The sequence below is a fragment of the Mytilus edulis genome, chromosome 11 (assembly GCF_963676685.1).
Source record: "Mytilus edulis chromosome 11, xbMytEdul2.2, whole genome shotgun sequence".
Taxonomy (NCBI): Eukaryota; Metazoa; Mollusca; class Bivalvia; order Mytilida; family Mytilidae; genus Mytilus; species Mytilus edulis.
In genome coordinates, this window is record NC_092354.1 from 82,980,216 (window position 1) to 83,007,851 (window position 27,636).

At 33.1% G+C, this 27,636-nt stretch overlaps 1 protein-coding gene and 1 long non-coding RNA gene across 20 annotated transcripts in view; both read left to right on the forward strand.

Moving 5' to 3' along the window:
* LOC139496443 (tight junction protein 1-like) overlaps positions 1-15,803 on the forward strand; it is a 100,174-nt gene extending 84,371 nt beyond the window's left edge. For 15 of the 19 annotated variants that reach the window (XM_071285038.1, XM_071285045.1, XM_071285052.1 and 12 more), the window contains 5 exons: positions 2,950-3,093; positions 4,438-4,572; positions 8,299-8,510; positions 9,285-9,428; positions 11,722-15,803. In XM_071285038.1, coding sequence (XP_071141139.1) covers positions 2,950-3,093; positions 4,438-4,572; positions 8,299-8,510; positions 9,285-9,428; positions 11,722-11,825 — 739 coding nt within the window. In that variant the 3' untranslated portion in view covers positions 11,826-15,803. Of the gene's footprint in view, positions 1-2,764; positions 2,817-2,949; positions 3,094-3,505; positions 3,530-4,437; positions 4,573-8,298; positions 8,511-9,284; positions 9,429-11,721 lie in introns of those variants that run through there. The other 4 variants (XM_071285042.1, XM_071285049.1, XM_071285041.1 and 1 more) reach the window with 3 other exon arrangements.
* A 362-nt stretch (positions 15,804-16,165) lies between these two features.
* On the forward strand, positions 16,166-16,820 carry LOC139496445 (uncharacterized). Its single transcript, XR_011657661.1, has 2 exons — positions 16,166-16,351; positions 16,610-16,820. It is a non-coding gene; the product is annotated as an uncharacterized lncRNA (long non-coding RNA).
* The last annotated feature ends 10,816 nt before the right edge of the window (positions 16,821-27,636 follow it).

Here is a 27,636-nt window from a genome sequence, read left to right on the forward strand (position 1 = left end):
CATATAAAAAATTTCAAAATGTGAGTTTAAATTATGGTGATTTTATATACATGTATAACCGGGTTGCATTTTTCGCAATAATAAAAATATCGCCATAATTTCTGAATTTTCAGTATGTGTTTTTCCAGTTCTACAAGTCTACAGAAAATTTGTTTTCAGTTTCTGAAAAATTTAATTCATTGGTCACCTTTCAGTAACATAATTCATGAAAATTAATATCCTGTGAATGAAGATGAATGCACAGTATTAACAAAATTACATGTATACTAAAAGTTTGAAGAAATGCAACACTTTCTGTGTCAATCTGGTCTGAATGCAAGAGTTATCTTAATCTAAAAATGTCTTGAAAAAAATCCAAAAATGGAATCTAATTAGATAAATTTTTATTTTCAATTTTAATAGAAAATGGTAAATTTTCAATTTTAATAGAAAATGGTAAATTTTCAATTTTAATAGAAAATGGTAATTTTGTTCTGAAACCATTAAAATAAACCTTCATCATTATAATGATGCCACAACAGATAACCAAAGACTTTTGTCTGTCTTACAAACTTTTTCACCGTTCAGTATTATAGTCCCAGAAAAGATTTATGGATTTAACAGACACTGAATATTAAGAAACCCTGTGACTAAACCAAAAGATATATAGAGAGCAACATACCAAGACGATCTTCAATAACAAGTGTCTCAAAACAAACATGAATGATTGATACATTTTCAAAACAATAGAAACCAATCCTTTATTCTCTTTGTAAACAGAATGATATAATCTATTCCCCATCGTGTTGCATTTCTACTAACATGATATACAAACAAACAGTGTTTAGATACATTTTTTGGCTGTGACAAATTCTCCCAACAAGAACTGGTCTCAGTTTATTAGATGCTTTGGAATTTGGGCTGGTGTCACATGGTTTTGGTTGGTGTCACATGGTTTGGGCTGGTGTCACATGGTTTTGGTTGGTGTCACATGGGTTTGGCTGGTATCACATGGTTTTACACATTTATTGTACATACCACACATAGAATGTGCATGCACACTAGAAAGAATGCATTACAGTTATAGCATATTAAAAAAAAAGAAAAGAAATTGTTCTGCATGACAGATTGGCAGTGGAAATTTGGTAAATGAGAAGTTATAAATTTGCTGCATGACTGCATGATGCTGGGTGTAGGTAAAAGATAGGCATAACCTTTGTATTTTAACAGTACAGTAATCAGACTGATAGAATATTATAGTAAATATCAACAAACATAACAGTAAAATCACTTACAATCTAACGTAAATTCAGAAATTGTTGCGATGTTTTTATTATTGTTATTTATTATTGCGAAAAAATCCAACAGGGTTATCATCGCAATAATTTCAACTCGCATTTTGAAATTCTTTATATGATTTAAACATGATTTTTTTCAATATCTCAAAAATTAAAATCACATTTTTTTGTCGCAAATGACTAAATCAATTTACACACTAAACAAAGATTTGGGGTTTAAAGGAATCACCCTGGTCTGTCTGTCTGTGTACATTGTCAGTGAAACTCATCCGACAAGTAAAACCACAAAAATAACAAAAGTCTGAGAAAAATTCAAAAAGAAAAGTTCTTTTTCAAACGGCAAAATCAAAAGCTTAAACACATCAAACGAATGGATAATAACTGTCATATTCTTGACTGGGGACTGGTATTTTCTGATGTAGAAAATGATGAATAAAACCTGGTTTTATAGCAAACTAAACCTGTCACTTGTGTTACAGTCACATAAAATTCCATAATATTGACAATGATGTGTGAACAGAACAAAGTTAACAGACATAATAGATTAAAAGTTAAAAAAATGGGTTATACAAACAATAGTGTGTTAAACATATGTAACAAAGAAACACAAAATTGTGTCTGTTCAACATTTGGAATAATAAATGCTTGCCCTTATTTACTGATGCTGATGTCTATATCTGAACTTGAGTCTCTGTGGTATTTATTTTATAGTCGCAGGCAATCTGGATCAGAGCATATCTGGTTTAATAAGTCAAAGTTGGTATTCTCAGAGCATGTATACAACTAACTCAAAGGGAAGCATCTCAAAAGGAGTGAAATGATACTTTATTGGGGAGGATCTCAATGAATATATACATGTTACTTTATAGGGGAGACTCTCAAGAGTATATACATGTTACTTTATAGGGGAGACTCTCAAGAGTATATACATGTTACTTTATAGGGGAGACTCTCAAGAGTATATACATTCAACTTTAAAGGGGAGCATATCAAGAGTATATTTCATTTACTTTATAGGGGAGCATATCAAGAGTATATTTCATTTACTTTATAGGGGAGCATCTCAAGGGTATCATGGGTATATACCAATTTCTTTATAGGGGAGCATATTAGGAGTATATACTTTCAACTTTATACGGGAGCACCTCAAGAGTATATAGCAATTACTTTATAGGGGAGCATCTCAAGAGTATATACCAATTACTGTATAGGGAAGCATCTCAAGAGTATATAAATGTTACTTTATGGGGGAGATATCAAGAGCACATACATGTGACAATTACTTTATAGGGTAGCATCTCAAGAGTATATAAATGTCTTTATGAGGGAGCATCTCATGAGTTCTGTTCTGTTCAGGTAGATTCCTCCGTTATATTACGGAGCACTCCCACTTGGGGATATATGGTTTTAAAATATGAGTATTAAAATGTAACTTTGTAGGGAAGCATTTCAAGAGTATATAAATAGTTACTTAATACATGTTATAGGGGAGGATCTCAAGAGTACATAAATGTTACTTTATGAGGGAGCATCTTAAGAGTATATAAATTTTGCTTTATAGGGGAGAATCTCAAGAGTATATAAATGTTACTTTATAGGGGAGGATCTCAAGAGTATATAAATGTTACTTTATAGGGGAGGATCTCAAGAGTATATAAATGTTACTTTATAGGGGAGGATCTCAAGATGCTAATGACAGCGATGACAGAGGTAGTGCTTTTGAAGCTTACAGAAAACCACAGTTATCAACGTTTGGTAAATCAGACTCTCCCCATAGTCCTGTTGTGTCAACAAACGGACCCATGAAAAATTACAGGTAAATATTCAGGGTATACAAATAAAGATGTATATGTAAACATGATATCACTGCATTATTGAGGGAATACACAAATAGTTATTAATATACATTCTAATGATCCGTGATCCTTCTTCATGTTGAGGAAAACAATTTTTTTATAGAATGTACAAATGAAAGAAACTAAAATGTACAACATATGTCAATACAAAGTTTTGTGAAAGGTTAAACAATCTAAGTTTTGTAATTGTGGCTTAGTATAAATGTTAGTCAATGTCATTGAGGTAGCAATCTAACAATGCAAAACAGAAAAAAAAACATGAAAATAAAATAAAGTGTAAGTTGAAATAAAGATAGGGTGTGAATATCATTGTAGCTCCTTGTGCGTGGATATTTGCTAAAGTTTCCAAATTTTTCTTTAATTCTGTTTTAGTAAATTTATAACCAAAAGGCCAAGGTAATTTTGGATACAAGGTTTTCTTTATTTCTTCTTTTTATTTCAAACCTTGCTTCATTGTAGGCCAAATTAAGAAAAATGTTTAAACTATATGACTGCTTTGGAATGGTTTTTTTACAGTGAATGTCTAATTATCTATATTAAGAGACAGAGTAATTACTTTCTTTATCTATTTGTCTGTGGATGGCAGTATACAATTCTGGAGTTTGATGATATGTTTTTCGTTATTTTGCCTCTGACTTTGTTCACATTAACAACACCATGTGTGCTCTTAGTTTCTGATGATAATTTTCCATCACAAGCATGTAGAGTGAATGAAAAATCATTAATAAAACAAAGTATACCAACCAAAAAGTGGTTAAATCATAAATATATCTTATATTGTCATAGAATTGAATGTTATGTCTTGTTTTACAATAAAAAAGGATATTTAAAAAAAAATGAAAATTCATGTAATGGTAAAATGAACAAAGTTTTAGGTCAAGGACATTTTTTACAGTCCTTACTATGCCTAGGATATAAACACCTTAGACTCATGGTGCTTCTGTATCTGTATAAGGAATTCCCTCCTTCAAAGGATCACTATTGTTTATGGAAAGTACTCAATGTGTTATTTTTTGTTTAATATAAAAAAAAAATAGGTTTGCTAGTAGATTTAGTAAGCATTGTTTTTTTCTGACTTTGCATTTTATCGGGATATTGTTGGATGGAATTCAAATTTTGGTGACAATTTTTTATTTAAATACTTGTTTGTATGCCTTCATTGTATAAACAGGTCACTTGGTAAAATCTAAAGTATAATATTTTAAACACACTAGCAGAATAAAATGTTTAAATGGACAGATTTCCATCTGACATTTTCTATAAATTATTTTAAATGTTTTATACTGTATTTTCTGTCTGTATAGCTCTGAACCTATATCTTCGGGTGAAGGCACTACTACTACTAACCAAAATGCATTGCAACTTCCTGTTGAGTCATGTGACAAGGCTGAAACTCCTCCCCCTGAGAATGAGCCTCAGTCTGAAACTGTTATCAGTGGGTAAGAACCCAGCAACTGAAGATGTTATGTCTGAGTTGCAGAATGTTTGTGCATGTAATGTTTGGCTTGTGATGAAATAATCAGAAATTTTAATTTTAGAAGTTTGCTGCTGGCTTCAAACATTGTATTATGACTGTATTCTGCCAAAATAAGCAATCATCTTCATTATTATAAGCAAAAATTAACTTTTCGAAGAAAAAAAGATAGAAGATTTCAGATCATCAACAAAGTCATGATGCTTTGAAATTTTGATGTCAATTTTGGTACAGATATCTAAGTCTAGTAGTCCAATCCACAAAAGCAAGTTATAATTTCCCATCCACCTTTTTTAATCCATAACTGTCCTATCCCCCTTTTTTAGTCAATTGTTTCCATCATTACAAGTTATTATTATCCCTCTCCTTTGTCCAATATACCTTTGAACTATGTTTTCCACTTCTTGAGAATCTGTTTACTGTTATTTCACAAATTATTGCCTGTATTTATTATTTTTTCATTTTAGACTAAAAATGCAATTTTAATTTATACAATATTGAGAAAAATCCTGTTTAACTGAAATAAAATTTTTAAAATGCAAGTTTATGTTATTGCAATTATAATCCTGTCGCATTTTTTTGCAATAATAAAAAATGGCAATAATTTCTGAATTTACAGTTGTGTTATATTAACCTTGATTATGACTTTGAATCTTGGTCAGCATAAAATACACTTCTCATTATTTTAATCAAGCTTTCTTCCATTCCATTAAACAGTCTTAATAAATCCACCAACTTTTCCAGAGATAATTTTTTTGATCTACTTCCTTCTGAGTCAGAAAAATCCTATTCATTATTATAATGGGGGGTCTAATTGGGAAGTTTTTGATCACAGATCCCAATTATCGTTTTGTCAGATTCCTGTATCCTGCTTATCATTGTAATGATAATGGTTGTTTCATGTGTCCTGCCCGACTTCTTTTTATACGATCCCAAATATTTTTTGGGATCGTATAATGGTATGATATCGTTGTCATCTGCGTCGTCGTCTGAAGACACATTGCATGGTTTCCGGATAATAACTTTAGTTTAAGGGAATAGAATTTTATGAAATTTTTTCAGAAGGTTCAACACCTATAAAGGAAGGTTAGGATCAATTTTGGGGATGATGGTCAGAACCGTTTAGTAATTAAGGGCCCAAAAGGGGCCCAAAACAAGCATTTTTCTAGTTTCAGGATAATGACTTGTGTACAAGTATTTCAATTGCTCTGAAATTATACCGCAATGTTTAAAACCACAAGTAGAAGGTTTGGATTCATTTGAAGGGATTAAGGAATTAAGGGCCAAAAATGGGCCAAAACAAGCATTTTTCTAGTTTCCAGACAATAACTTGTGTGTAAATGTATGGATCTCTCTAAAATGGTACCACAATGTACCATATAACAAAGGGGAGACTGGGATTAAGTTTTGTGTTAATTGCAAAAAGTATGAAGGAATTAGGGGCCAAAAAAGGGCCAAAAAGAAGCATGTTTCTAGTTTCCAAACAATCATAGCAATAACTTGTGTTTAAGTTTAAGGGTTATTACTCCAAGAGGGTTTCAAGAAGTTGGGGAGGGGGGATTTTTTGTTTACCATTTTGTTTAAGGGATTCATTTTTTTTCAAAATTTATTAATTTTGAAAAGTTTCAAGAAGAAATCTTTAATTGCACAGTATTTTGCAATAGGTTTGTTAGATCTTTGACCACATTAATTTTGTGACAAAAACCTATATTATGTCAAAAATTTGATCACAATCCAAATTCAGACAGTATCAGGCCACAGACCACAATTAATTCCTCTATCAGTTCTTTATAACCTTTTGCATCATTAAAAAAATTGCACCATGCACTTTTGTCCAATTTTTTGTGTGTGTAATGTATTGTCCTAGTCCAAATATATATCCAAAATTCAGAAAGATTGAAGCAATCACTTTTACAAATTTAGCCAATACACATCCATACCCCTATTGACAAGTCAAGAGATGTTCCGAAAACTGTAAATATCACCTTTTTGCACTTGACCTAATCACTCATTCCATATCAAAATCAGTTAAAATACAACCTCCAAAAATTTATTTGACCTCTCTTCTTTCATTTCCACCCAAAAGGATTTAAGGAATGAGTGAGAAAAGGAAAGAAAAAAAATTAAGGAAAAATACACTCTAATTAAAAGGAACTATATTCGTGGACAACGAAAAGCGGGGTCATTAATTGTGGTCTTGGGCCATCAAGCTTGAATATTGTGACCAAATTTGCCCCAACTGTTCAGGGTTCGACCACTTGGGTCGTATAAAGCTGCGCCCTGGGGAGCACCTGGTTCTATTTTCACGCATAATTATTTGACTTTCATGCATTATGCTTGCAAAATATCAATCAATCCAGCTTTATCCAAATTAGACCCTCTATGATACAGCGTTACTATTAAACTCCAATGGGACCCACAGTCCACTATGATCATGCATTCTAATCCCTGTAAACAGAATTACATTAAATCTTTCTTTCAATCACTGCCTTTTACTTTGTATTTAAACATGTTTGACTGCAGAATACTGGAATTCAATTTTTAAGATTAAACACAACTACTTAACAATTGCAAACGTATAATGCTATTGTATTAACTTTAACAGAGTTTTTTTTACTAGTTTTATGAAATATTCTCACATCTGGTATATAGTCATCAAACATCCAAATTGCTTCTCTCATTTTTGAAAACATAACAGCTTGGGATAAAGAGTTTTGCTTATAAAGTGAAGTGAGAGATGTGTTGGCCATATATAAATAATCTGAGGATACATTGTGATTGTTGCGTTTTAAGGATTACTAAGGTGAAGTTTAGGAATTTGTGTCAGATGTTTGAAATCCTTGTTTTTTTTCCCTATGATACAGAGTAAAATATTTTGATCCATAACACCAATTTTTCTTTTCGTAAAGGACTTTAATAAATCAAAAAAGGTCATTTAAAACCATTTAAGCAGATTCAAGATTTATTTTATTTTATTTTATACCTAAATAATACTAAATGACTAATACCAATGCAAATATAAGGAAAAAGACAAGAATCACCTTTTTCCCACCATTTAAAAAAAAATCAAATATTTCTAAAAGAAGCTCAATAGCCTATCAATATTTTTAGCTTATGTTGTAACTTAACTAAATTCTGATAATATCAATTTTAAATTCATGATATTTTTTTGATTTCACCTAAGTTCATCCTTAGGCACTTTTATTTCAATATTTAGAATTATTATAGTATGATTAATCGTTAAGAAATTCTTGTTGCATTGATTGAAAAAGTTGATTTTATTTTCTTATTGTTAGATATCTGAATGTATCAAATGTCTTTACAAAGGACAGTTATTATTCAATAAGTACTGTAACTTTAGAAATTATTGTAATTATGAAGAATGGACAAAAAACACAAATTTATTATTATGAAAATCTGCATGGGTTCTTATTATTGGGATACTCATTCAGTCGTATTATTCTCAAATTAGAACTTTACAATAATCTCTGAAAGTTTGGTAACTTGTGGTGTAAATTAACATTTGTATATCATTGCATTGTTTGAACTATGTTTTCTTATAGAAAGATTACTTTTTCTATGTCAATGGCCAGATATTTGAGATTTGGTACAGGTCAAAGGATTGCTAGGGAGAGGGTTTTGGGAGCAGGGGTATTTTCTATGATCATTGTTTGAAAAATTATTTTTTTAGATTTAAAAATGACCATCAGCTGGATGAGAATCATACAGTGGTTGCCACGGCAAGGGGGTCATTTGACCATCAGGGAGGAGTGTTGGAATCTCCAGAGACAGGGGTCAGTATCGTCATTCCAGCCGGTGCCATCCCAGAGGGAGTACAACAGGAAATCTACTTCAAAGTCTGCCGTGATAATAATATACTTCCTCCATTAGATAAAGAAAAGGGTAGGTAACTGCCCCCAAAATAGGGAGAAAAAAACAAAGACTTATCATTGATTCATTATCATTTGTTAGATTACAAATTTTTGTTAATTTTGTAAAAATGACAAACCACACATTTAAATGTTAGGACACAATGCTTATAACCACAAAACACTGATTACTGTTTTAGAGTTCTGCCCCTTTACAATGTTCTCTTTCTAAAATTTGCCTCAATTACATCTTTTGAAACTTAAACACAATACTTTTTACTAAAAAAATCAGTTCAAGTTTGAATAAAGTTGGCATAGCTTTTAACGATTTAGAGTTCTGTCCATTTACAAATGGAAAAATTTCGAAAATTTTCATTCCTAAAGTTTGCCTCAACCAAATGTTATCAATCTTATACACAATGCCTGAAACCCCAAAACACAGATCAAGTTCGAAATTTAGTGGCATCACTTTTTACTGTTTTAGAGTTCTGTCCCTTTACAAATGAAAAAAATGCTAAATTTGTCGGTTCTGTTCTATTACTAAAGTTTGCCTCAACCGAATGTTATGAAATTTATACACGATGCTTTTTATCACAAAACTCAGATCAAGTATGATTTGGATAGTGTCACTGACAAAAGTCGGTGACAACAAATTAAAAACAGGTGTTAAGCAGTACCAATCAAATCATAAAACATAAGATTATGCTTAGAATTTTATTTTCAGAATCTGCGAAAGATGTAAAAATTTTCTATTTGTGCACACAAAGTTATGAATTCATGTTTAGTTTAAATATTTTTTTTTTTGCAGGTGAGACCTTATTATCTCCCCTTGTGATGTGTGGACCTCATGGTTTGAAATTTCTACTACCAGTTGAATTACAGCTCCCCCATTGTGCCTCAGTCAATCCAGAGAGTTGGTCATTTGCTTTAAAGTCCAGTGATTCTCCTTCAGGTTAGTAATTACCCCCTTACTGTGCCTCAGTGAGTTAACATCTCCCCCATTGTGCCTTAGTCTATCCATATGACTGGTAAATTGCTTTTAATAAGAAGATGTGGTATGAGTTCTAATGAGACAACTTTCCAAAATTTGTAAAAAAAACAACATTATAGGCTTCTACACCAAACAGCAAGCTATAAAGGCCCCCCACCCCAAAATGAGTAGTGTTAAACCATTTAAATGGAAAAACCAACGGTCTAATCTATATAAAATACTAAAAACACTTATAAACAACATTTACAAAGGCAACTACTGAACATCAAACTCCTGATTTAGAACAGGTGCAAACAAAGGCAGCGGACTTAAACGTTTTAATAGGTACCAACCTTCACCCTAACCTGAAACAAAAGTGAAAAGTCACAATATAGAGAAACACACTATAAGTCTATTTGATACTTTAGGTAAGTAACTTTTCCCTTATGTGAAACAACTTCCAAATAGTGACTTGATGAGTCACCACTCAAATTGTGAGTAATAAAGGCATCTTATAGTCTCAATAAGTAACTACTCTCCAATAGATTTACCTTTTCCATCATCACATCATCTTTGTAACATTATTTTAAAAAAGGAGTTGAAGATCAGCTGTTATTAAATGTCTCATTCTTAATACGGTGTCAGAAATGATAAATCAACTTATTTATATTACTGTGATGTTAAAAGCCACTTAATCAATTAAATCATAAAACTTAACCAATTTCATGGTTGTCTTTTGATTTAGAAATATTTGTCGATGTTTTGCCCTGAAATAAAAAAAAATTAGACAAAACACAAATTTTCTTTCTTTCTTGTCATTTCAAATACTGCGTATACATCATTAGTTTAAAGGTATTTTTTACAGGTCAGGCAACAAATCATGAATGCAATCACTGCCCACAGTGCTTACAATCTCTTTGATTTTTTTTACAGGTCAGCCAACACATGTATGGAATCTTTGTCCACAGTGCTCACAATCTCTTTGATTTTTTTTACAGCTCAGCCAACACATGTATGCAATCTTTGCCCACAGTGGTTACAAGCTCTTTGATTTTTTTTACAGGTCAGCCAACACATGTATGGAATCTTTGTCCACAGTGCTAACAAGCTCTTTAATTTTCTACAGGTCAGGCAACAAATGTATGCAATCTTTGCCCACAGTGCTTACAAGCTCTTTGATTTTTTTACAGGTCAGCCAACACATGTATGGAATCTTTGTCCACAGTGCTCACAATCTCTTTGATTTTTTACAGGTCAGGCAACAAATGTATGCAATCTTTGCCCACAGTGCTTACAAGCTCTTTGATTTTTTTTACAGGTCAGCCAACACATGTATGGAATCTTTGTCCATAGTGCTCACAATCTCTTTAATTTTTTACAGGTCAGGCAACAAATGTATGCAATCTTTGCCCACAGTGCTTACAAGCTCTTTGATTTTTTTACAGGTCAGCCAACACATGTATGGAATCTTTGTCCACAGTGCTCACAATCTCTTTGATTTTTTACAGGTCAGGCAACAAATGTATGCAATCTTTGCCCACAGTGCTTACAAGCTCTTTGATTTTTTTACAGGTCAGCCAACACATGTATGGAATCTTTGTCCATAGTGCTCACAATCTCTTTAATTTTTTACAGGTCAGGCAACAAATGTATGCAATCTTTGCCCACAGTGCTTACAAGCTCTTTGATTTTTTTACAGGTCATCCAACAAAAGAATGAAACCTTTGCCCACAGTGCTTACACGCTCTTTGATTTTTATTTACAGGTCAGGCAACAAATCATGAATGCAATCTTTGCCCACAGTGCTAACAAGCTCTTTGATTTTTTACAGTTCATCCAACAAATGTATGCAATTTTTGCCCACAGTGCTAACAAGCTCTTTGATATTTTTTTTACAGGTCAGCCAACAAAAGAATGAAACCTTTGCCCACAGTGCTAACAAGCTCTTTCATTTTTTTACAGTTCATCCATCAAATGTATGCAACCTTTGCTTACAAGCTCTTTGATTTTTTTACAGTTCATCCAACAAATGTATGCAACCTTTGCTCACAGTGCTTACAAGCTCTTTGATTTTTTTACAGGTTATCCAACAAAAGAATGAAACCTTTGCTCACAGTGCTTGCAAGCTCTTTGATTTTTTTACAGTTCATCCAACAAAAGAATGAAAACTTTGCTCACAGTGCTTACAAGCTCTTTCATTTTTTTTACAGTTTATCCAACAAAAGAATGAAACATTTGTTCACAGTGCTAACAAGCTCTTTGATTTTATTTACAGGTCAGCCAACACAGTGGCAGAATATGAACTTGGCTGGTACAGAAGGAGTAACACAAGGAAGGGTCGGTAAAAGTAAAGTCTCGGTACTCGTAGATCATTTCTGAACAAGACAATCATTAATGGAGGAACAGACGCTTTGTTTAAAGTGAAAAATACAGCTGATTTCTATAAATAGATTATGATGCAAACTGCGTATATATCAGTCCCTTTCTTATAAAACATTTAGATTGAGGCAGGGAAACCTGAACTTTTTAAAAATTAAGATTCAGGAATAGGGAGATAGCTCCTTTTAAACAAATCTGATTGGTGTATGAGGAAGGGGAAAGCACTCTTATAAAGAAAAATAAGGAAGGGGAGATAATTCTTATAAATCAAATCTGATTGTTGAATACAGAAGGGGAGATTATTTTAAAACAAATCAGTTTTTTCAATGAGTAAGGGTAGATCATTCTGATTGTTGTATGAGGAAGGGGAGATCACTCTCATAAACTAAATTTGATTGTTGCATGTGGAACGGGAGATAATTGATAAACAAATCTGATTGTTGTATGAGTAAGGGAAGATCACTATGATTGTTCTTTGAGGAAGGGGAGATCACTCTCATAAAAGAAATCTGATTGTTGTATGTGGAACGGGAGATAATTGATAAACAAATCTGATTGTTGACTGAGTAAGGGGAGATCACTATGATTGTTTTGTAAGAAAGAAAAAATCACTCTAATTGTTGTATGAGGAAGGGACTGTTATAAGATGTCAGGCAGCTGGAAAGGAACAAACCAGATCCTAGTCAATGTTGTATTGTGTATATTATTTTCTACATTGATATCATACATTTAAATAATTTTAGCTAAAAAATACCTTCGTGTCACAACAGTTTTATGTTTTCAAATGAATCTTATTGCTACAAGGGTTCTATTTGAGAGTATATTTCACATGTCATAACTGTATTAATTGTAACAAATATTTAATAAGTGTAAACAATTTATCAACTTTTTTTTAAGATTTTTTATCGTTTTTTTTCTTCCCTAATTGTGTAGTGCCAACCTTGCAGAAGTAGACCTAAATAATTATCTAAATGTTTTCTTGTATCGTATGTAATGACATACACATTTCAAACAACAGTGCCAAAATGTTATTATAGACTTTCAGGAGATGAAAATTGTTTAGTAAATGAAATTTATAGTCAACATGGTTTATTTTATAAAGAAATTTAAGTTAACTAGTGTTTATTTTGTAATTAAATTGACGTACAACAATGTTTATTTTGTAATGATATTTAGGTTCAACAATGTTTATGGTGTAATGATATTTAGGTTCAACAATGTTTATGGTGTAATGAAGTTTGAGTGCAACAATCTTAATTATGTAATTAGAAATTATTGCGATGGTTTTATTATTGCGAAAAAATGCTTAATTTGAATCAAACAGGATTTTTCTGAATATCGCAAAAATTGAAATCGCATTTTAGTCTAAAATGACAAAATCGCAATAATAAATGTAAGCAATAATATCTGAATTTACAGTATGTAATAAGATTTAAGGTCAAAAGATTTTATACCACATTATAATTGTTTACAGATGTGATAATGAATATCAATTTGTAAACAGCTTACTTTAAGTGAGTGAATTGTTACTTTTTTTTTTTTGAGGTTGTGAAGATTGTTTGGTTTTCATTATTTTATTTCTTGGTTGTGTTTATAAAAAGATTTGATCAAGAAATTATTTTATGTCTTGATTGTGTTTTTCAAAAGATTTGATCAAGAGATTTGTTTAATATTTGTTTATTTTTTTTTATATGACTATCATTGTCCACAGAGTTTTTTTTTTTTTTTATATTACACCACTACCCCCTTTACATGCATTGTTATATTGACTCATTGTAAAATGATTTCAAGGGTTGGGAGTTATCTCCCTTACTCAGTTTGGGAGTCATCTCCCTTTTTCAGTTTGGGAGTTATCTCCCTTTCTCAGTTTGGGAGTTATCTCCCTTTTTCACTTTGGGAGTTATTTCCCCTCATTATCAAAGCAACAATACTCAGTTAAAGAACAAATACATATTTTGCAGCAATACATTTAGTAGTTCAGTTCTATAGTTTATATGAACAGTATATTTACACCCATAGCTAGATGATTTATCTCTTTCAGGGCAATTCCATTATAATGAGAATAGGGATAGAAGAAAGTGAAGTTTGACGAGGGTTTTCTTTTGGTGTACAGAATATATACAAAATGTGTACATTGTCGGAAATATATAATTTATTGAAAAGAACTTTAGAAACAGGACAAAAAGTAAGGTTCACTGCGCTTTTTTCCTGTTTTGTAGCGAGTAAATATACATTTTATTTTCTGACAATGTACATATTGTTTTTATCCTGCAATTTACACCCAGTACTTGAGCATTAGTTTGTTTAAAATCCAAATCATTGACTTTTGAAAAAAATACATGATGTATGCAAAATATCAGAAATAAAATCTCTTGATCTGGAAGAAATTCTGAAACTCATTTCCTACCCTTCTCTGTTCCATTTTAAAGGAAAAGTCCTAAACATAAAAACCTGGATAATCTCACCCCCTTCATTTCTCCATATATACACATGTCCTTTACTTATTAGTTGGCATTCTGCCCATATGATATTGTAAATCTTTGTATATTGTCAGGAATAATGGAAAAAGGATTAATAAATCATGGATTTGAGTATTTAAAAAAAATTACATTCTTTTCTAACTTATTTTTTTCCTACAAAGTAAAACCATATCTACCACAATAGGCTTTTTTGAGAATTTCAGAAAATATAGGATCACATTTAGTGCTTTACCATTGATGAAACCAGGGAGTGGCCCGGGCCTCCCCTTTTGTGGGAAAATTTTTGTTTATTATATAGGGAATCAATGAAGCTTGACTGAGGAGGGTCCTCCCTTAGGTCAGTCAGCAGCCCCTTATTTAAAGTCCTGGAATCCGCCACGGTTTACAATTCTGATTGTAAAATACTTAATGTTAGACTAGATTTTATATATACAAGAAACAAATGCCCTTGTGTAAAACATTGTTCGTATCCATAATGCTACCACTGAAGTTAAGGTGGGGAGATATTTTAAAATTTGTAAATTCAGAAACTATTTTTGTTCCATTTTTATATGGGGGAGGGGGGATTTATTTCTTTTTAATCTTTTAAATAAATGATTGTGTTTTCTTGATATACAGTGTACAACTATGTTATTTGAAAAAAAATGCAATACCTAATCTGTTCCAATTTTAACATTAATAAAAACATCACAGAAATTTCTGAATTAAGAATGTGATTTATTTGTTTGTGCCAAAGTATTAACGTAGACTGCTGTGTATAAGTTGCATTAAGAATGGTAGATACATACAGTGTACATAGAACATATTTTAAATTGTAAATTTTTAAAATTGTTTTTATTTTCAAATATCTTATTACTGGGATATCTTTGTGTTGAATGTGTTATTGAAAAGTTCAACTTTTCATTTTATAAATTATGGATGGAAATATCTGTATTCATTGCTAAAATAATAATATTAAGCAAGATTTATGAATAAATGAGTGATTTACGGATGTTTCCTCCTCTTTATTTTCAATTTTTGTCAGATATTTAGATTCCAATGGTTTTATCGATGTATTGCCATAATAATTTCTTCTTTGAAAAAAAATACAGTACTAATTTTAGGATAAGTTATGTATACATATTATTATCAAAATAATTATTCTAGGTTGTATTGTATTCCTTAGCAACATATGTCTGCCATTATGAACAAAATCTAAAATGAATTTTGATTGGTTGTTATTCTGTTGTTACCATGGTTGTGCTTTATACAAAAGTTTATATTTCTTACAAGTTTTACATTTAAGTGATATTATATTAGTAATATAACATTGTAAATAGAGTTTTATACAAAGAAGATAAAGTTTTATTGTTTCACTTTATAATATGATACCAGTTAGTATATTTATATTCTTTGGAAAAGGTAGGGGGGAATAAACTCCAGAGTTTACCATTTTCCTACAGTTAACCTTCTCTGTGGTTGGACATTATGGTACTCAGTTAATAAATAGCAAGGAAAAGAAGGAAAATCAAGTGCATTTTAGGGGGCAATTACTGATTTCCAATGACTTTGTCATGTATAGGGAAAAAAATCATTAAATTTCTAAAAAAAATGGCATAATTTCATTTGGATTCAATCAGTTTTGACAATATTACAACATTTGTATTCATTTTCTATTCACATTTAAAAGCATCAAAACTGTGACAGCTGAGGGGGGACATAATTCTATTATCAAGTTAAGTATAAAGCATCAAAACTATGACAGCTGAGGGGGGACATAATTCTATTGTCAAGTTAAGTATATGATTTGTTTACTTATTCTTCATCAAAACTATGCCAGCTGAGGGGGGGGGGGGGGGCGGTGGGGGAGGGGGACATAATTCTATTGTCAAGTTAAGTATATGATTTGTTTACTAATTCTTCAAAACACCAACAAGAGAGTTGGCAGGTATGCTAAATGTCAGCTGAGGGGGGAGGGGGGGCAGGGGGGGCATAATTCTATTATCAAGTTAAGTATATGATTTGTTTACTTATTCTTCTTCAAAACACCAACAAGAGAGTTGGCAGGTATGCTAAATGACAGCTAAGGGGGGAGGGGCGGCAGGGGGGAGGGGGGACATAATTCTATTATCAAGTTAAGTATATGATTTGTTTACTTATTCTTCTTCAAAACACCAACAAGAGAGTTGGCAGCTAAATGTTACATTATTGTCAGCTGGTAATAGTATAGTTAGTCAACACAAACAAGAGAGTTGGCAGGTAAATGTTACATTATAGTCAGCTGGTAATAGTATAGTTAGTCAACACAAACAAGAGAGTTGGCAGGTAAATGTTACATTATAGTCAGCTGGTAATAGTATAGTTAGTCAACAATATATTATGTGCCAGTTGGTGGTAATGTATTTTAAACTGTTTATCTAGGATAACTAACTGGTATTATTATTATAAAGTGTGATTTGTACATCTACCGTTCATTATTCCTATCCAAACCATTGTTAACTGCATATTATCATGATTAATAAAATTTATAAAGATATCATTCTTGTTATTTTTATCAAAGACCTCCCTTTTCTATTTCTTAGATTGATTGATTGATTTGTGATCAATTCAACTTTCAAAACTGTTTCTTGGTGGTCAGTTTATGTTGAGCTTGCACATAGGGATAGTGATCATGTGGCTAACTTATTAAAAGCCTTAAATTTTAGATTGTGGATGACATGGATGCTTCATACTTTGTATATAGATGCATTATATTATGAAGTCTCCATATGTCACATGTCCATTGTCCTTGGACTCATTTTCATGGTTCAGTGACTTTACAATGCTTATTACCACAAAAACCAGATCAAGTATGAAATTTGGTTGCGTCAATTTTGGGTTAAGCAATCAAAACGCTATGTTACTGACTTGATATCTAAATCTTCCAAGGATTATCACATATATTTTCCACAAGGTGCAGCAATCATACTGTATCAAATAGGTCTACTTTATTTGGTGTAAGATTTTAAGGTGTACATGTTCCACTGGCAGGTGCCATCTGACTTTGACCTCATTTTCATGGTTCAGTGTTCAGAGTTTAGTTTTTGAGGTTTGGCTTTTTTTCTAATACAACATGTCAGTCTTACAGGTTTTATATGACCTTGACCTTCCATTTATTCTGCTAAAAAAAGTAATAAGAAGTTATACATTTCATGCATCTGGCTTCAGCTACATCAGGAATTCTTAAGGGCATACGATACAGTTTTGATCCCGTATTTATAAGTTGGTGAACATTTGCATATAGGCTATTTTTTACCTGATTAAATCAAATATGTAATAAAAAATATACCTCCATGTGCTACTTTTTGAGTTAAATGAGGTCGAAATTTTGTATATTTGCTCAAAATTTGGTTTTGTTGTCCTTTTCGAAAGAAAGACATAACTTTTTTGTTTTAAAAGATAAACACAAATTGTTTTTTGTTAAATAATTTGTAATTTCTGTATTTTATAAGTATTCTAACAATACTGAGCTGATGATACCCTGGGTGACGGATAGTCCACAAGTATACAGTAAATGACCCAATGCAACTATAAAAATGAAGAGATCATGTGATAAATCATTTCAGTACGACAGTACAGACTAATCCCGGACGAGCCCCCAATTTCTGTTACGGCCAGAAATTACCTTTAAATTGATGCCAACAAAAGACACAAATCAATACTAAAATTTAACAATATTTATTATACAAAAGTTTACAAGAAGTATTACACAAATATTACTGTCAAAATATGAGTCCAATCTTTTATCTTTATCTGTATCCGGATATCTTTCGGAATCCAATCTGAATATTACGGTCACAATCCAGTTTGATGTTGTTTGCAGAATAAAAGTGTCAATCCAAATGCTATAAATATTAATGTCTATCGATGTCTAAGTCCAAATCCAAGAGTGTCTGTTTAACTTTAGTGTCGGTATATATATAATTGTCAAGGAAATTCTAGAACAATCTATACTGGAACATCCTAGAAAGTTACAATGGAAGTTTCTAGTAAAATGTAGAAGTTTATATAACGCATCTTTTATTAGGATCATTCTGGAAAGTTCCAATCATTCTGTAATTGTTCCAGAGATTTCTAAACTGCACAATTCTAAAATTATTCTGTAAACAACTATCAGGCCACACAATACAAATCAGGCCAACATAAATAAATACAATAATTACAATATCATAACACCTCCCCCTTAAAAGAAGTTTTAGAGTAACAAAAACTTATCATGAATAAAAATACATAGTATATACAAAGTGTTTTAATAAGCTCTTGATAAAGCATCTGCTATTACATTATATTTACCCTTAATATGTTTTACAATTACATCATATTCCTGTAACAATAAACTCCACCTAGTCAACCTCTGATTCTTGTTTCTCATTTTATGTATGAAGGTGAGAGGATTATGATCAGTACAAACAAGAATAGGATATACAGTGGGATTCAAATATACATCAAAATGTTGAAGTGCTGACAACATTGCAAAACACTCTTTTTCAATAGTTGAATAATTTTTCTGATGTTTATCTAATTTCTTGGAAAAATATGATATAGGTTTCTCAACATTATCATCTGTCTCTTGATATAAAACAGCTCCAATTCCTACATCGCTTGCATCAACGGCAAGTTTAAATGGTTTTTCAAAGTCTGGAGTAATCAGAACTGGACTATTAATTAAAAGTGATTTGCTATTTTCAAAAGCGTTTTGACAATTTTCACTCCAGATAAATTTAGAATCTTTTCGTAAAAGATGAGTCAATGGTTGAACCACAGTAGCAAAATTTGAACAAAAGCATGCCTAAATATCTCATAAGTTGTTTTCTATTTGTAGGAGGAGGAAATTTGGAAATGGCTTCCACTTTAGCCATAATAGGTCTCACTTGACCTTGGCCAACTGTATGCCCTAAATAATCAACAGTGGCCTGACAAAATTCACTTTTACCAAGATTAATAGTCAAATTTGATTGTGACAATCTATCAAAAGTATCATACAAATGTGTTAAGGTAGATAGGGTGTGTTCCTCCATCTTGGATTTGAAAATACCAGAAAACAAGGTCTAAATCTTTAATAGAATGTGCAAATTTTTAGAGTAGTAGGTAATTCATGTGTAAGAACTTCCAGTTCGATATAGAAAATGACATGTTTTATTATATTTATGGTTGTATTTTACAAAAAACAGGAAAAAATTTGTTTTAATCAATTTTTTTCCAACTTTGCAACATAAGGGGAGGCAACTCAAATGCAAGGGCAGATAATTCAGATTAAGGTACTTTTACTATAGAATGTGTTAGGCATTTACCTATTTTATAATGTAGCAAGAAAACGGGTCCGGTGACCCCATTGTTTCTTTTTCTTAACTGAAAGCATACTATTAAAGCCATCTTCTCATATGTTATCTCAAAATTCTATGGTGTAGATTACGCTTTATTGCAGAAAATTGGGTTTTCCATGCATAATCTATACAAAATTTGTCAATTTTAAACACCGTGTAGCGTGAAAATAAGCCCGGTGACCCATTCTTTTTATTATTTTTTTCAAAAAAGCATAATATAAACTACATTTTGGCAAATTATTCAAAAATTCTATGGATTATAATTTAGACACCCCATCTACCTTAAATGCTGTTCCCAGCTATCACTACATACAATTAGATCATCAATATAGCATAACAACAGTTTAAATCTTTTATAACATTATTGACCATTCTTTGAAATGTAGCTGGTGCACTTTTCATGCCAAATGGCATTACAGTACTAGTATATTGAAATAAGCCATCTGGTGTAACAAAAGCTGATATTTCACGAGCTCTCTGTGTCAATGGAACCTTTCAACAAATCAAATTTGCTCACAAATTTTGCTTGACCAATGTTGTCAATACAATCGTCTATCCTTGGAATCGGAAAGGAATCAGATTTTGAGACTGAAGTTACTTTTCTGAAATCAGTTACGAAACGAAAGGTTTTATCTGGTTTTGGCACAAGGAGACAAGGAGAGCTCCATTCACTGTTACTCGGCTCAATTATATCATTGTCAAGCATATATTTAATTTCTTTTCTCATAGCTTCAAGTTTGAGTGGATTGAGCCGGTAAGGATGTTGCTTAATTGAAGAAGCATCTGCAACATTAACATCATGACAAACAGCAGTGGTTTTGTTTGGCACATCTGGAAAAAGATTTTTAAAAGAAAATACCAAAGTTTGTATTTCTTCTCTACGATCAAAGTTTTGAGTCTAAATTTAACAAAATTTCTGAATTTTTCAATCTAACTGTCTCTTCCAGAGTTTTAGAACTAAAAGGTGGTTCAATTACATCTGGTTTGTCATGATTGTTCTCAAATTTAACCATGCCTAAAGTGGCAACTGGTTTACTCTCACATTCATTAGTACGCTCAAAATATGGTTTTAACATATTAATATGACACACTCTGTTTTGTTTACGCCGACCTTGAGTTTTAACAATATAATTCAAATCATTGATTTTACTCTCTATTGTATAAGGACCACAATATTTAGCCTGTAAAGGATGTCCAGGGACTGGCAAAAATACAAGTACCCTATCACCAGGCTCAAAAACTCTATCCCTGGCATCTTTATCATACCAAATTTTCATCTTGTTCTGTACATTTTTTAAGTTTTTCTGAGCAATTTGACAAGCAGTATACAATTTTTCTTTAAATCTAGATACATAGTCTAAAAGATTCAAGTCAGTATGTTCAGTAAGCCACTTTTCCTTAATCAATTTTAACGGTCCCCTTACAGTATGGCCAAATACCAACTCAAAGGGACTAAATCAAAGGGATTCTGGAACAGCCTCTCGGACTGCAAAAAGTAGAAAGTGAACTCCATCATCCCAGTCTCTGTCAAATTGAAGACAAAAATTCTAATCATGTTCTTCAATGTTTGATGAAAACGTTCTAAGGCACCTTGAGATTCTTGATGGTACGCACTTGATCTATACTGAGCAATCCCTAACTGGTACACGACTTGCTGAAATAAACCTGACATGAAATTTGATCCCTGGTCGGACTGTATAGACTTAGGAAGTCCTACTAATGTGAAAAATTTGATAATAGTTGGTGTTTTGATATTTCTTAGCGGAATAGCCTCAGGAAAGCGAGTGGATGTACACATGATTGTCAATAAATACGCATTTCCAGTTTTGGTCTTTGGTAAAGGTCCAACGCAGTCAATTAGAACTCTGCTGAAAGGTTCGTCAAAGGCTGGAATAGGCAGAAGTAGTGCTGGTGGTATTTTCTGGTAAGGCTTACCAACAACCTGGCATATATGACAGGATTTGCAGTATTGTGCAACATCATTTCTAAGTCTTGGCCAGTAGAAATGCTGCAAGATTTTAAGGCAAGTCTTTCTTATACCTAAGTGTCCAGCCAAGGGGGTGTCATGGGCAAGACCAATAATTTCTTGCCTATAAACTTTAGGCACCACCACTTGGTATACCACTCTCCATTCCTCTTCTGGGGTAGCATCAGGAGGCCTCCACTTCCTCATTAAAATGCCGTCCTGATGGAAATAGCATTCAGCCACTTTGTCTGCTTCCTCCTGTGGTTGACCCCGCTGGTTGAGCTGAAGAACCTCAGGGTCTTTATGTTGTTCTTCGAATAAATTCTTACGGTCTAATGAATGGCTGTTTACGTTTGGCCATGGCATAATAACATTCTTGTTAACACTAGGTGGTCTTATTATGGCCTTTTCTGAGCTACCAGGACCTTCAATGTCAGCTAGGAAAGTGTCAGAAAGGTCCATGTAATCAAACTAGTCTTCTTGCAAATTCTCATCTTGTTGTTTTCTAGCCATCGCCCTAGTAACAACACAAGCTGGATACAATTCAGCATCATCTTCAGGTGATTTAACATCCACCACTGGTTCACTGGTAACAATTGGTTCAGCAACCACTTTGTTCCTAGCTAGATCATTTCATAGCAATAATGTAACATCCTCAACAGGGAGATTAGGACGAACACCCACAATAACTGGTCCAGTTATCAAATCTGACTTCAGATAAATACGATGAAGAGGAACATCTATACAACACAACTCTACACCTTGTAACAAAACGGAGGCACCAACAGAAGTCTTCTCGGACAAAGGCAACACACCTTCTAACAATAAAGACTGAGAAGCTCCAGTGTCCCGTAAAATCTTAATAGGCTGAAGAGTGGTATCATCAACAATAGAAATAAACCCATCAGACATAAAGGGTTTATATTCCTCCATGTTATCACAAAAACTGGACTTAAAAGCCTGACTCGCAGGACATTCCAACGTACTGGTAATATAAGGTGTCGTACAAGCACTGGACTTCGGCTTATTATCTCGTTCATTCTTCTTCTGGAGTCTAAAACAATCAGCCATCAGGTGACCATTTTTCTTACAATAAGCACAAATCAGTGACTTCTTCTCTAAGGTATCAAATTTTGGACTAGACATATTATAACTGGACTGACTCTTATTCTGTGCAACAGGCTTACTATCAGTACGCTCAGTGCTTTGATTTTTGTAATTTCCACTTGAATTATTAACATTTTGACCCTTGAAACTTCTTTTATGTGAAAGGGTACAATTATCTGAAATTACAGCTGCATCATGTATTGTCCCAACAGTTTTGTCGTCTAAATGTGTTTTTAAGTCTAAATGAACACAGTGTTTGAACTCTTCTAATAACATCAATTGTCTTAGGTTATCAAAATTGTTATCTGTTTTTCTTTGAAGTAAGCCATTTATTAAATAGATCTTCTTTTTCCCGAGCAAATTCCACATAGGTTTGCGAATCAAACTTTTTATAAGATCTAAATTTCTGTCTATATGCTTCTGGTACTAGCTCATAAGCTTTCAAAACTTCATGTTTTACCGTGTCATAATCGGAACTTTTTTCTGATAGAAGTGCAGAGTATATTTCAGCGGCTTTACCCTCCTATTTCAATTTTCAGTTTTTCCATCTTCTCTCATTTCAAGTTCTTTTATTTTCATTTCAAGTTCTTTTATTTTCTCCCTCTCCTTCATTTCAAGTTCTTTTAATTTAAATTCATCTTCTTTTTCTTTTTTCTCTATTTCCAACCTTTCCTTCATTTCCAGTTCTGCTTGTTTTAATTTAAATTCATGTTGTTTTAATTTAAGTTCATCTTCTTTTCTTATCTCCAGTTCTTTTAATTTGAGTTCATGTTCTAATTCAAGTTGTTTTAATTTAAAGGCGTCAACATTTTCGATCTTAAGTTCAAGAGCCTCTTCACCTAAAATTTCTGCGTCAACGAATTTGTCTATAACCAAATTTTTTATAATTTGTTTTCTCATAGATACTTTAAAATCTAATTTCAGATGTTTAGCAAGCAACACTAATTCCTCTTTTTTTAAAATTATCAAACCCCTCCAGGTCAGGCGTTTTCAAAAATTTACCGGCATCAAATGCCATTTTGTAGAATTTTGTTGGCTAGTTATAATAACAATTACTGAATAAATTTTGAATAAGATATTTTCAGTCTCCCGGACGAGCCCCCAATTTCTGTTACGGCCAGAAATCGCCTTTAAATTGTAGCCAACAAAAGACACAAATCAATAATAAAATTTAACAATATTTATTATACAAAAGTTTACAAGAAGTATTACACAAATATTACTGTCAACTTAACTGTCAAAATATGAGTCCAATCTTTTATCTTTATCTGTATCCGGATATCTTTCGGAATCCAATCTGAATATTACGGTCACAATCCAGTATGATGTTGTTTGTAGAATAAAAGTGTCAATCCAAAGGCTATAAATATTAATGTCTATCGATGTCTAAGTCCAAATCCAAGAGTGTCTGTTTAATTTTAGTTTCGGTATATATATAATTGTCAAGGAAAATTGTAGAACAATCTATACTGGAACATCCTAGAAAGTTACAATGGAAGTTTCTAGTAAAATGTAGAAGTTTATATAACGCATCTTTTATTAGGATCATTCTGGAATTGTTCCAGAGATTTCTAAACTGCACAATTCTAAAATTATTCTGTAAACAACTATCAGGCCACACAATACAAATCAGGCCACACAATACAAAACAGGCCAACATAATAATTACAATATCATAACACTACCATGAGCTGATGATACCCTGGGTGACGAATAGTCCACAAGTATACAGTAAATGACTCAATGCAACTATAAAAATGAAGAGATCATGTGATAAATCATTTCAGTACGACAGTACAGACTACTGAGCTGATGATACCCTGGGTGACGAATAGTCCACAAGTATACAGTAAATGACCCAATGCAACTATAAAGAGATCATGTGATAAATTTCATGCTAAAGAAAGTGAAACCACATACCAGGATTACCCTGCAAAATGAAAACTGAACTTATATGGGTTTTCTCATTGTTGAAGGCCTTACAGTTGTCTTATATGGGTTTTCTCATTGTTGAAGGCCTTACAGTTGTCTTATATGGGTTTTCTCGTTGTTGAAGGTCTTACAGTTGTCTTATGTGGGTTTTCTCGTTGTTGAAGGCCTTACAGTTGTCTTATGTGGGTTTTCTCATTGTTAAAGGCCTTACAGTTGTCTTATAGGGGTTTTCTTGTTGTTGAAGGCCTTACAGTTGTCTTATAGGGGTTTTCAGATTGTTGAAGGCCTTACAGTTGTCTTATAGGGGTTTTCCGATTGTTGAAGGCCTTACAGTTGTCTTATGTGGGTTTTCTCGTTGTTGAAGGCCTTACAGTTGTCTTATATGGGTTTTCTCATTGTTGAAGGCCTATAGGGGTTTTCTAATTGTTGAAGGCCTTACAGTTGTCTTATAGGGGTTTTCTCGTTGTTGAAGGCCTTACAGTTATCTTATGTGGGTTTTCTCGTTGTTGAAGGCCTTACAGTTGTCTTATAGGGGTTTTCTCGTTGTTGAAGGCCTTACAGTTGTCTTATAGGGGTCTTCTCGTTGTTGAAGGCCTTACAGTTGTCTTATAGGGGTCTTCCCATTGTTGAAGGTCTTACAGTTGTCTTATATGGGTCTTCCCATTGTTGAAGGCCTTACAGTTGTCTTATATGGGTTTTCTCATTGTTGAAGGCCTAACAGTTGTCTTATAGGGGTTTTCTCGTTGTTGAAGGCCTTACAGTTGTCTTATAGGGGTATTCTCGTTGTTGAAGGTCTTACAGTTGTCTTATAGGGGTTTTCTCGTTGTTGAAGGTCTTACAGTTGTCTTATAGGGGTTTTCTCGTGTTGAAGGCCTTACAGTTGTCTTATATGGGTTTTCTCGTTGTTGAAGGTCTTACAGTTGTCTTATAGGGGTTTTCTCGTTGTTGAAGGCCTTACAGTTGTCTTATATGGGTTTTCTCGTTGTTGAAGACCTTACAGTTGTCTGATAGGGGTTTTCTCGTTGTTGAAGGCCTAACAGTTGTCTTATAGGGGTTTTCAGATTGTTGAAGGCCTTACAGTTGTCTTATAGGGGTTTTCCCATTGTTGAAGGCCTTACAGTTGTCTTATAGGGGTTTTCCCATTGTTGAAGGCCTTACAGTTGTCTTATAGGGGTTTTCCCATTGTTGAAGGCCTTACAGTTGTCTTATAGGGGTTTTCTCATTGTTGAAGGCCTTACAGTTGTCTTATAGGGGTTTTCTCATTGTTGAAGTCCTTACAGTTGTCTTATAGGGGTTTTCTCATTGTTGAAGGTCTTACAGTTGTCTTATAGGTGTTTTCTCGTTGTTGAAGGTCTTACAGTTGTCTTATAGGGGTTTTCTCATTGTCGAAGGCTTGACAGTTGTCTTATAGATGTTTTCTCGTTGTTGAAGGTCTTACAGTTGTCTTAAGTTGTCTTATAGGGGTTTTCTCGTTGTTGAAGGTCTTACAGTTGTCTTATAGGGGTTTTCTTGTTGTTGAAGGTCTTACAGTTGTCTTATAGGTGTTTTCTCTCATTGTTGAAGGTCTTACAGTTGTCTTATAGGTGTTTTCTCATTGTTGAAGGTCTTACAGTTGTCTTATAGGGGTTTTCTCGTTGTTGAAGGTCTTACAGTTGTCTTATAGGTGCTTTCTCACTGTTGAAGGTCTTACAGTTGTCTTATAGGGGTTTTCTCGTTGTTGAAGGCCTTACAGTTGTCTTATAGGGGTTTTCTCGTTGTTGAAGGCCTTACAGTTGTCTTATGTGGGTTTTCTCGTTGTTGAAGGCCTTACAGTTGTCTTATATGGGTTTTCTCATTGTTGAAGGCCTATAGGGGTTTTCTAATTGTTGAAGGCCTTACAGTTGTCTTATAGGGGTTTTCTCGTTGTTGAAGGCCTTACAGTTGTCTTATGTGGGTTTTCTCGTTGTTGAAGGCCTTACAGTTGTCTTATAGGGGTCTTCTCGTTGTTGAAGGCCTTACAGTTGTCTTATAGGGGTCTTCTCATTGTTGAAGGTCTTACAGTTGTCTTATATAGGTTTTCTCATTGTTGAAGGCCTTACAGTTGTCTTATATGGGTTTTCTCATTGTTGAAGGCCTTACAGTTGTCTTATATGGGTTTTCTCATTGTTGAAGGCCTAACAGTTGTCTTATAGGGGTTTTCTCGTTGTTGAAGGTCTTACAGTTGTCTTATAGGGGTTTTCTCGTTGTTGAAATAGGTGTTTTCTCATTGGTGAAGGTCTTACAGTTGTCTTATAGGGGTCTTATAGGTGTTTTCTCGTTGTTGAAGGTCTTACAGTTGTCTTATAGGGGTTTTCTCATTGTCGAAGGCTTTACAGTTGTCTTATAGGTGTTTTCTCGTTGTTGAAGGTCTTACAGTTGTCTTAAGTTGTCTTGTAGGGGTTTTCTCGTTGTTGAAGGTCTTACAGTTGTCTTATAGGGGTTTTCTCGTTGTTGAAGGTCTTACAGTTGTCTTATAGGTGTTTTCTCATTGTTGAAGGTCTTACAGTTGTCTTATAGGGGTTTTCTCGTTATTAAAGGTCTTACAGTTGTCTTATAGGTGTTTTCTCATTGTTGAAGGTCTTACAGTTGTCTCATAGGTGTTTTCTCATTGTTGAAGGTCTTACAGTTGTCTTATAGGGGTTTTCTCATTGTTGAAGGTCTTACAGTTGTCTTATATGGGTTTTCTCGTTGTTGAAGGCCCTTCAGTTGTCTTATAGGGGTTTTCTCGTTGTTGAAGGCCTTACAGTTGTCTTATAGGGGTTTTCTCATTGTTGAAGGTCTTACAGTTGTCTTATATGGGTTTTCTCGTTGTTGAAGGCCCTTCAGTTGTCTTATAGGGGTTTTCTCGTTGTTGAAGGCCTTACAGTTGTCTTATAGGGGTTTTCCCATTGTTGAAGGCCTTACAGTTGTCTTATAGGGGTTTTCTCATTGTTGAAGGCCTTACAGTTGTCTTATAGGGGTTTTCT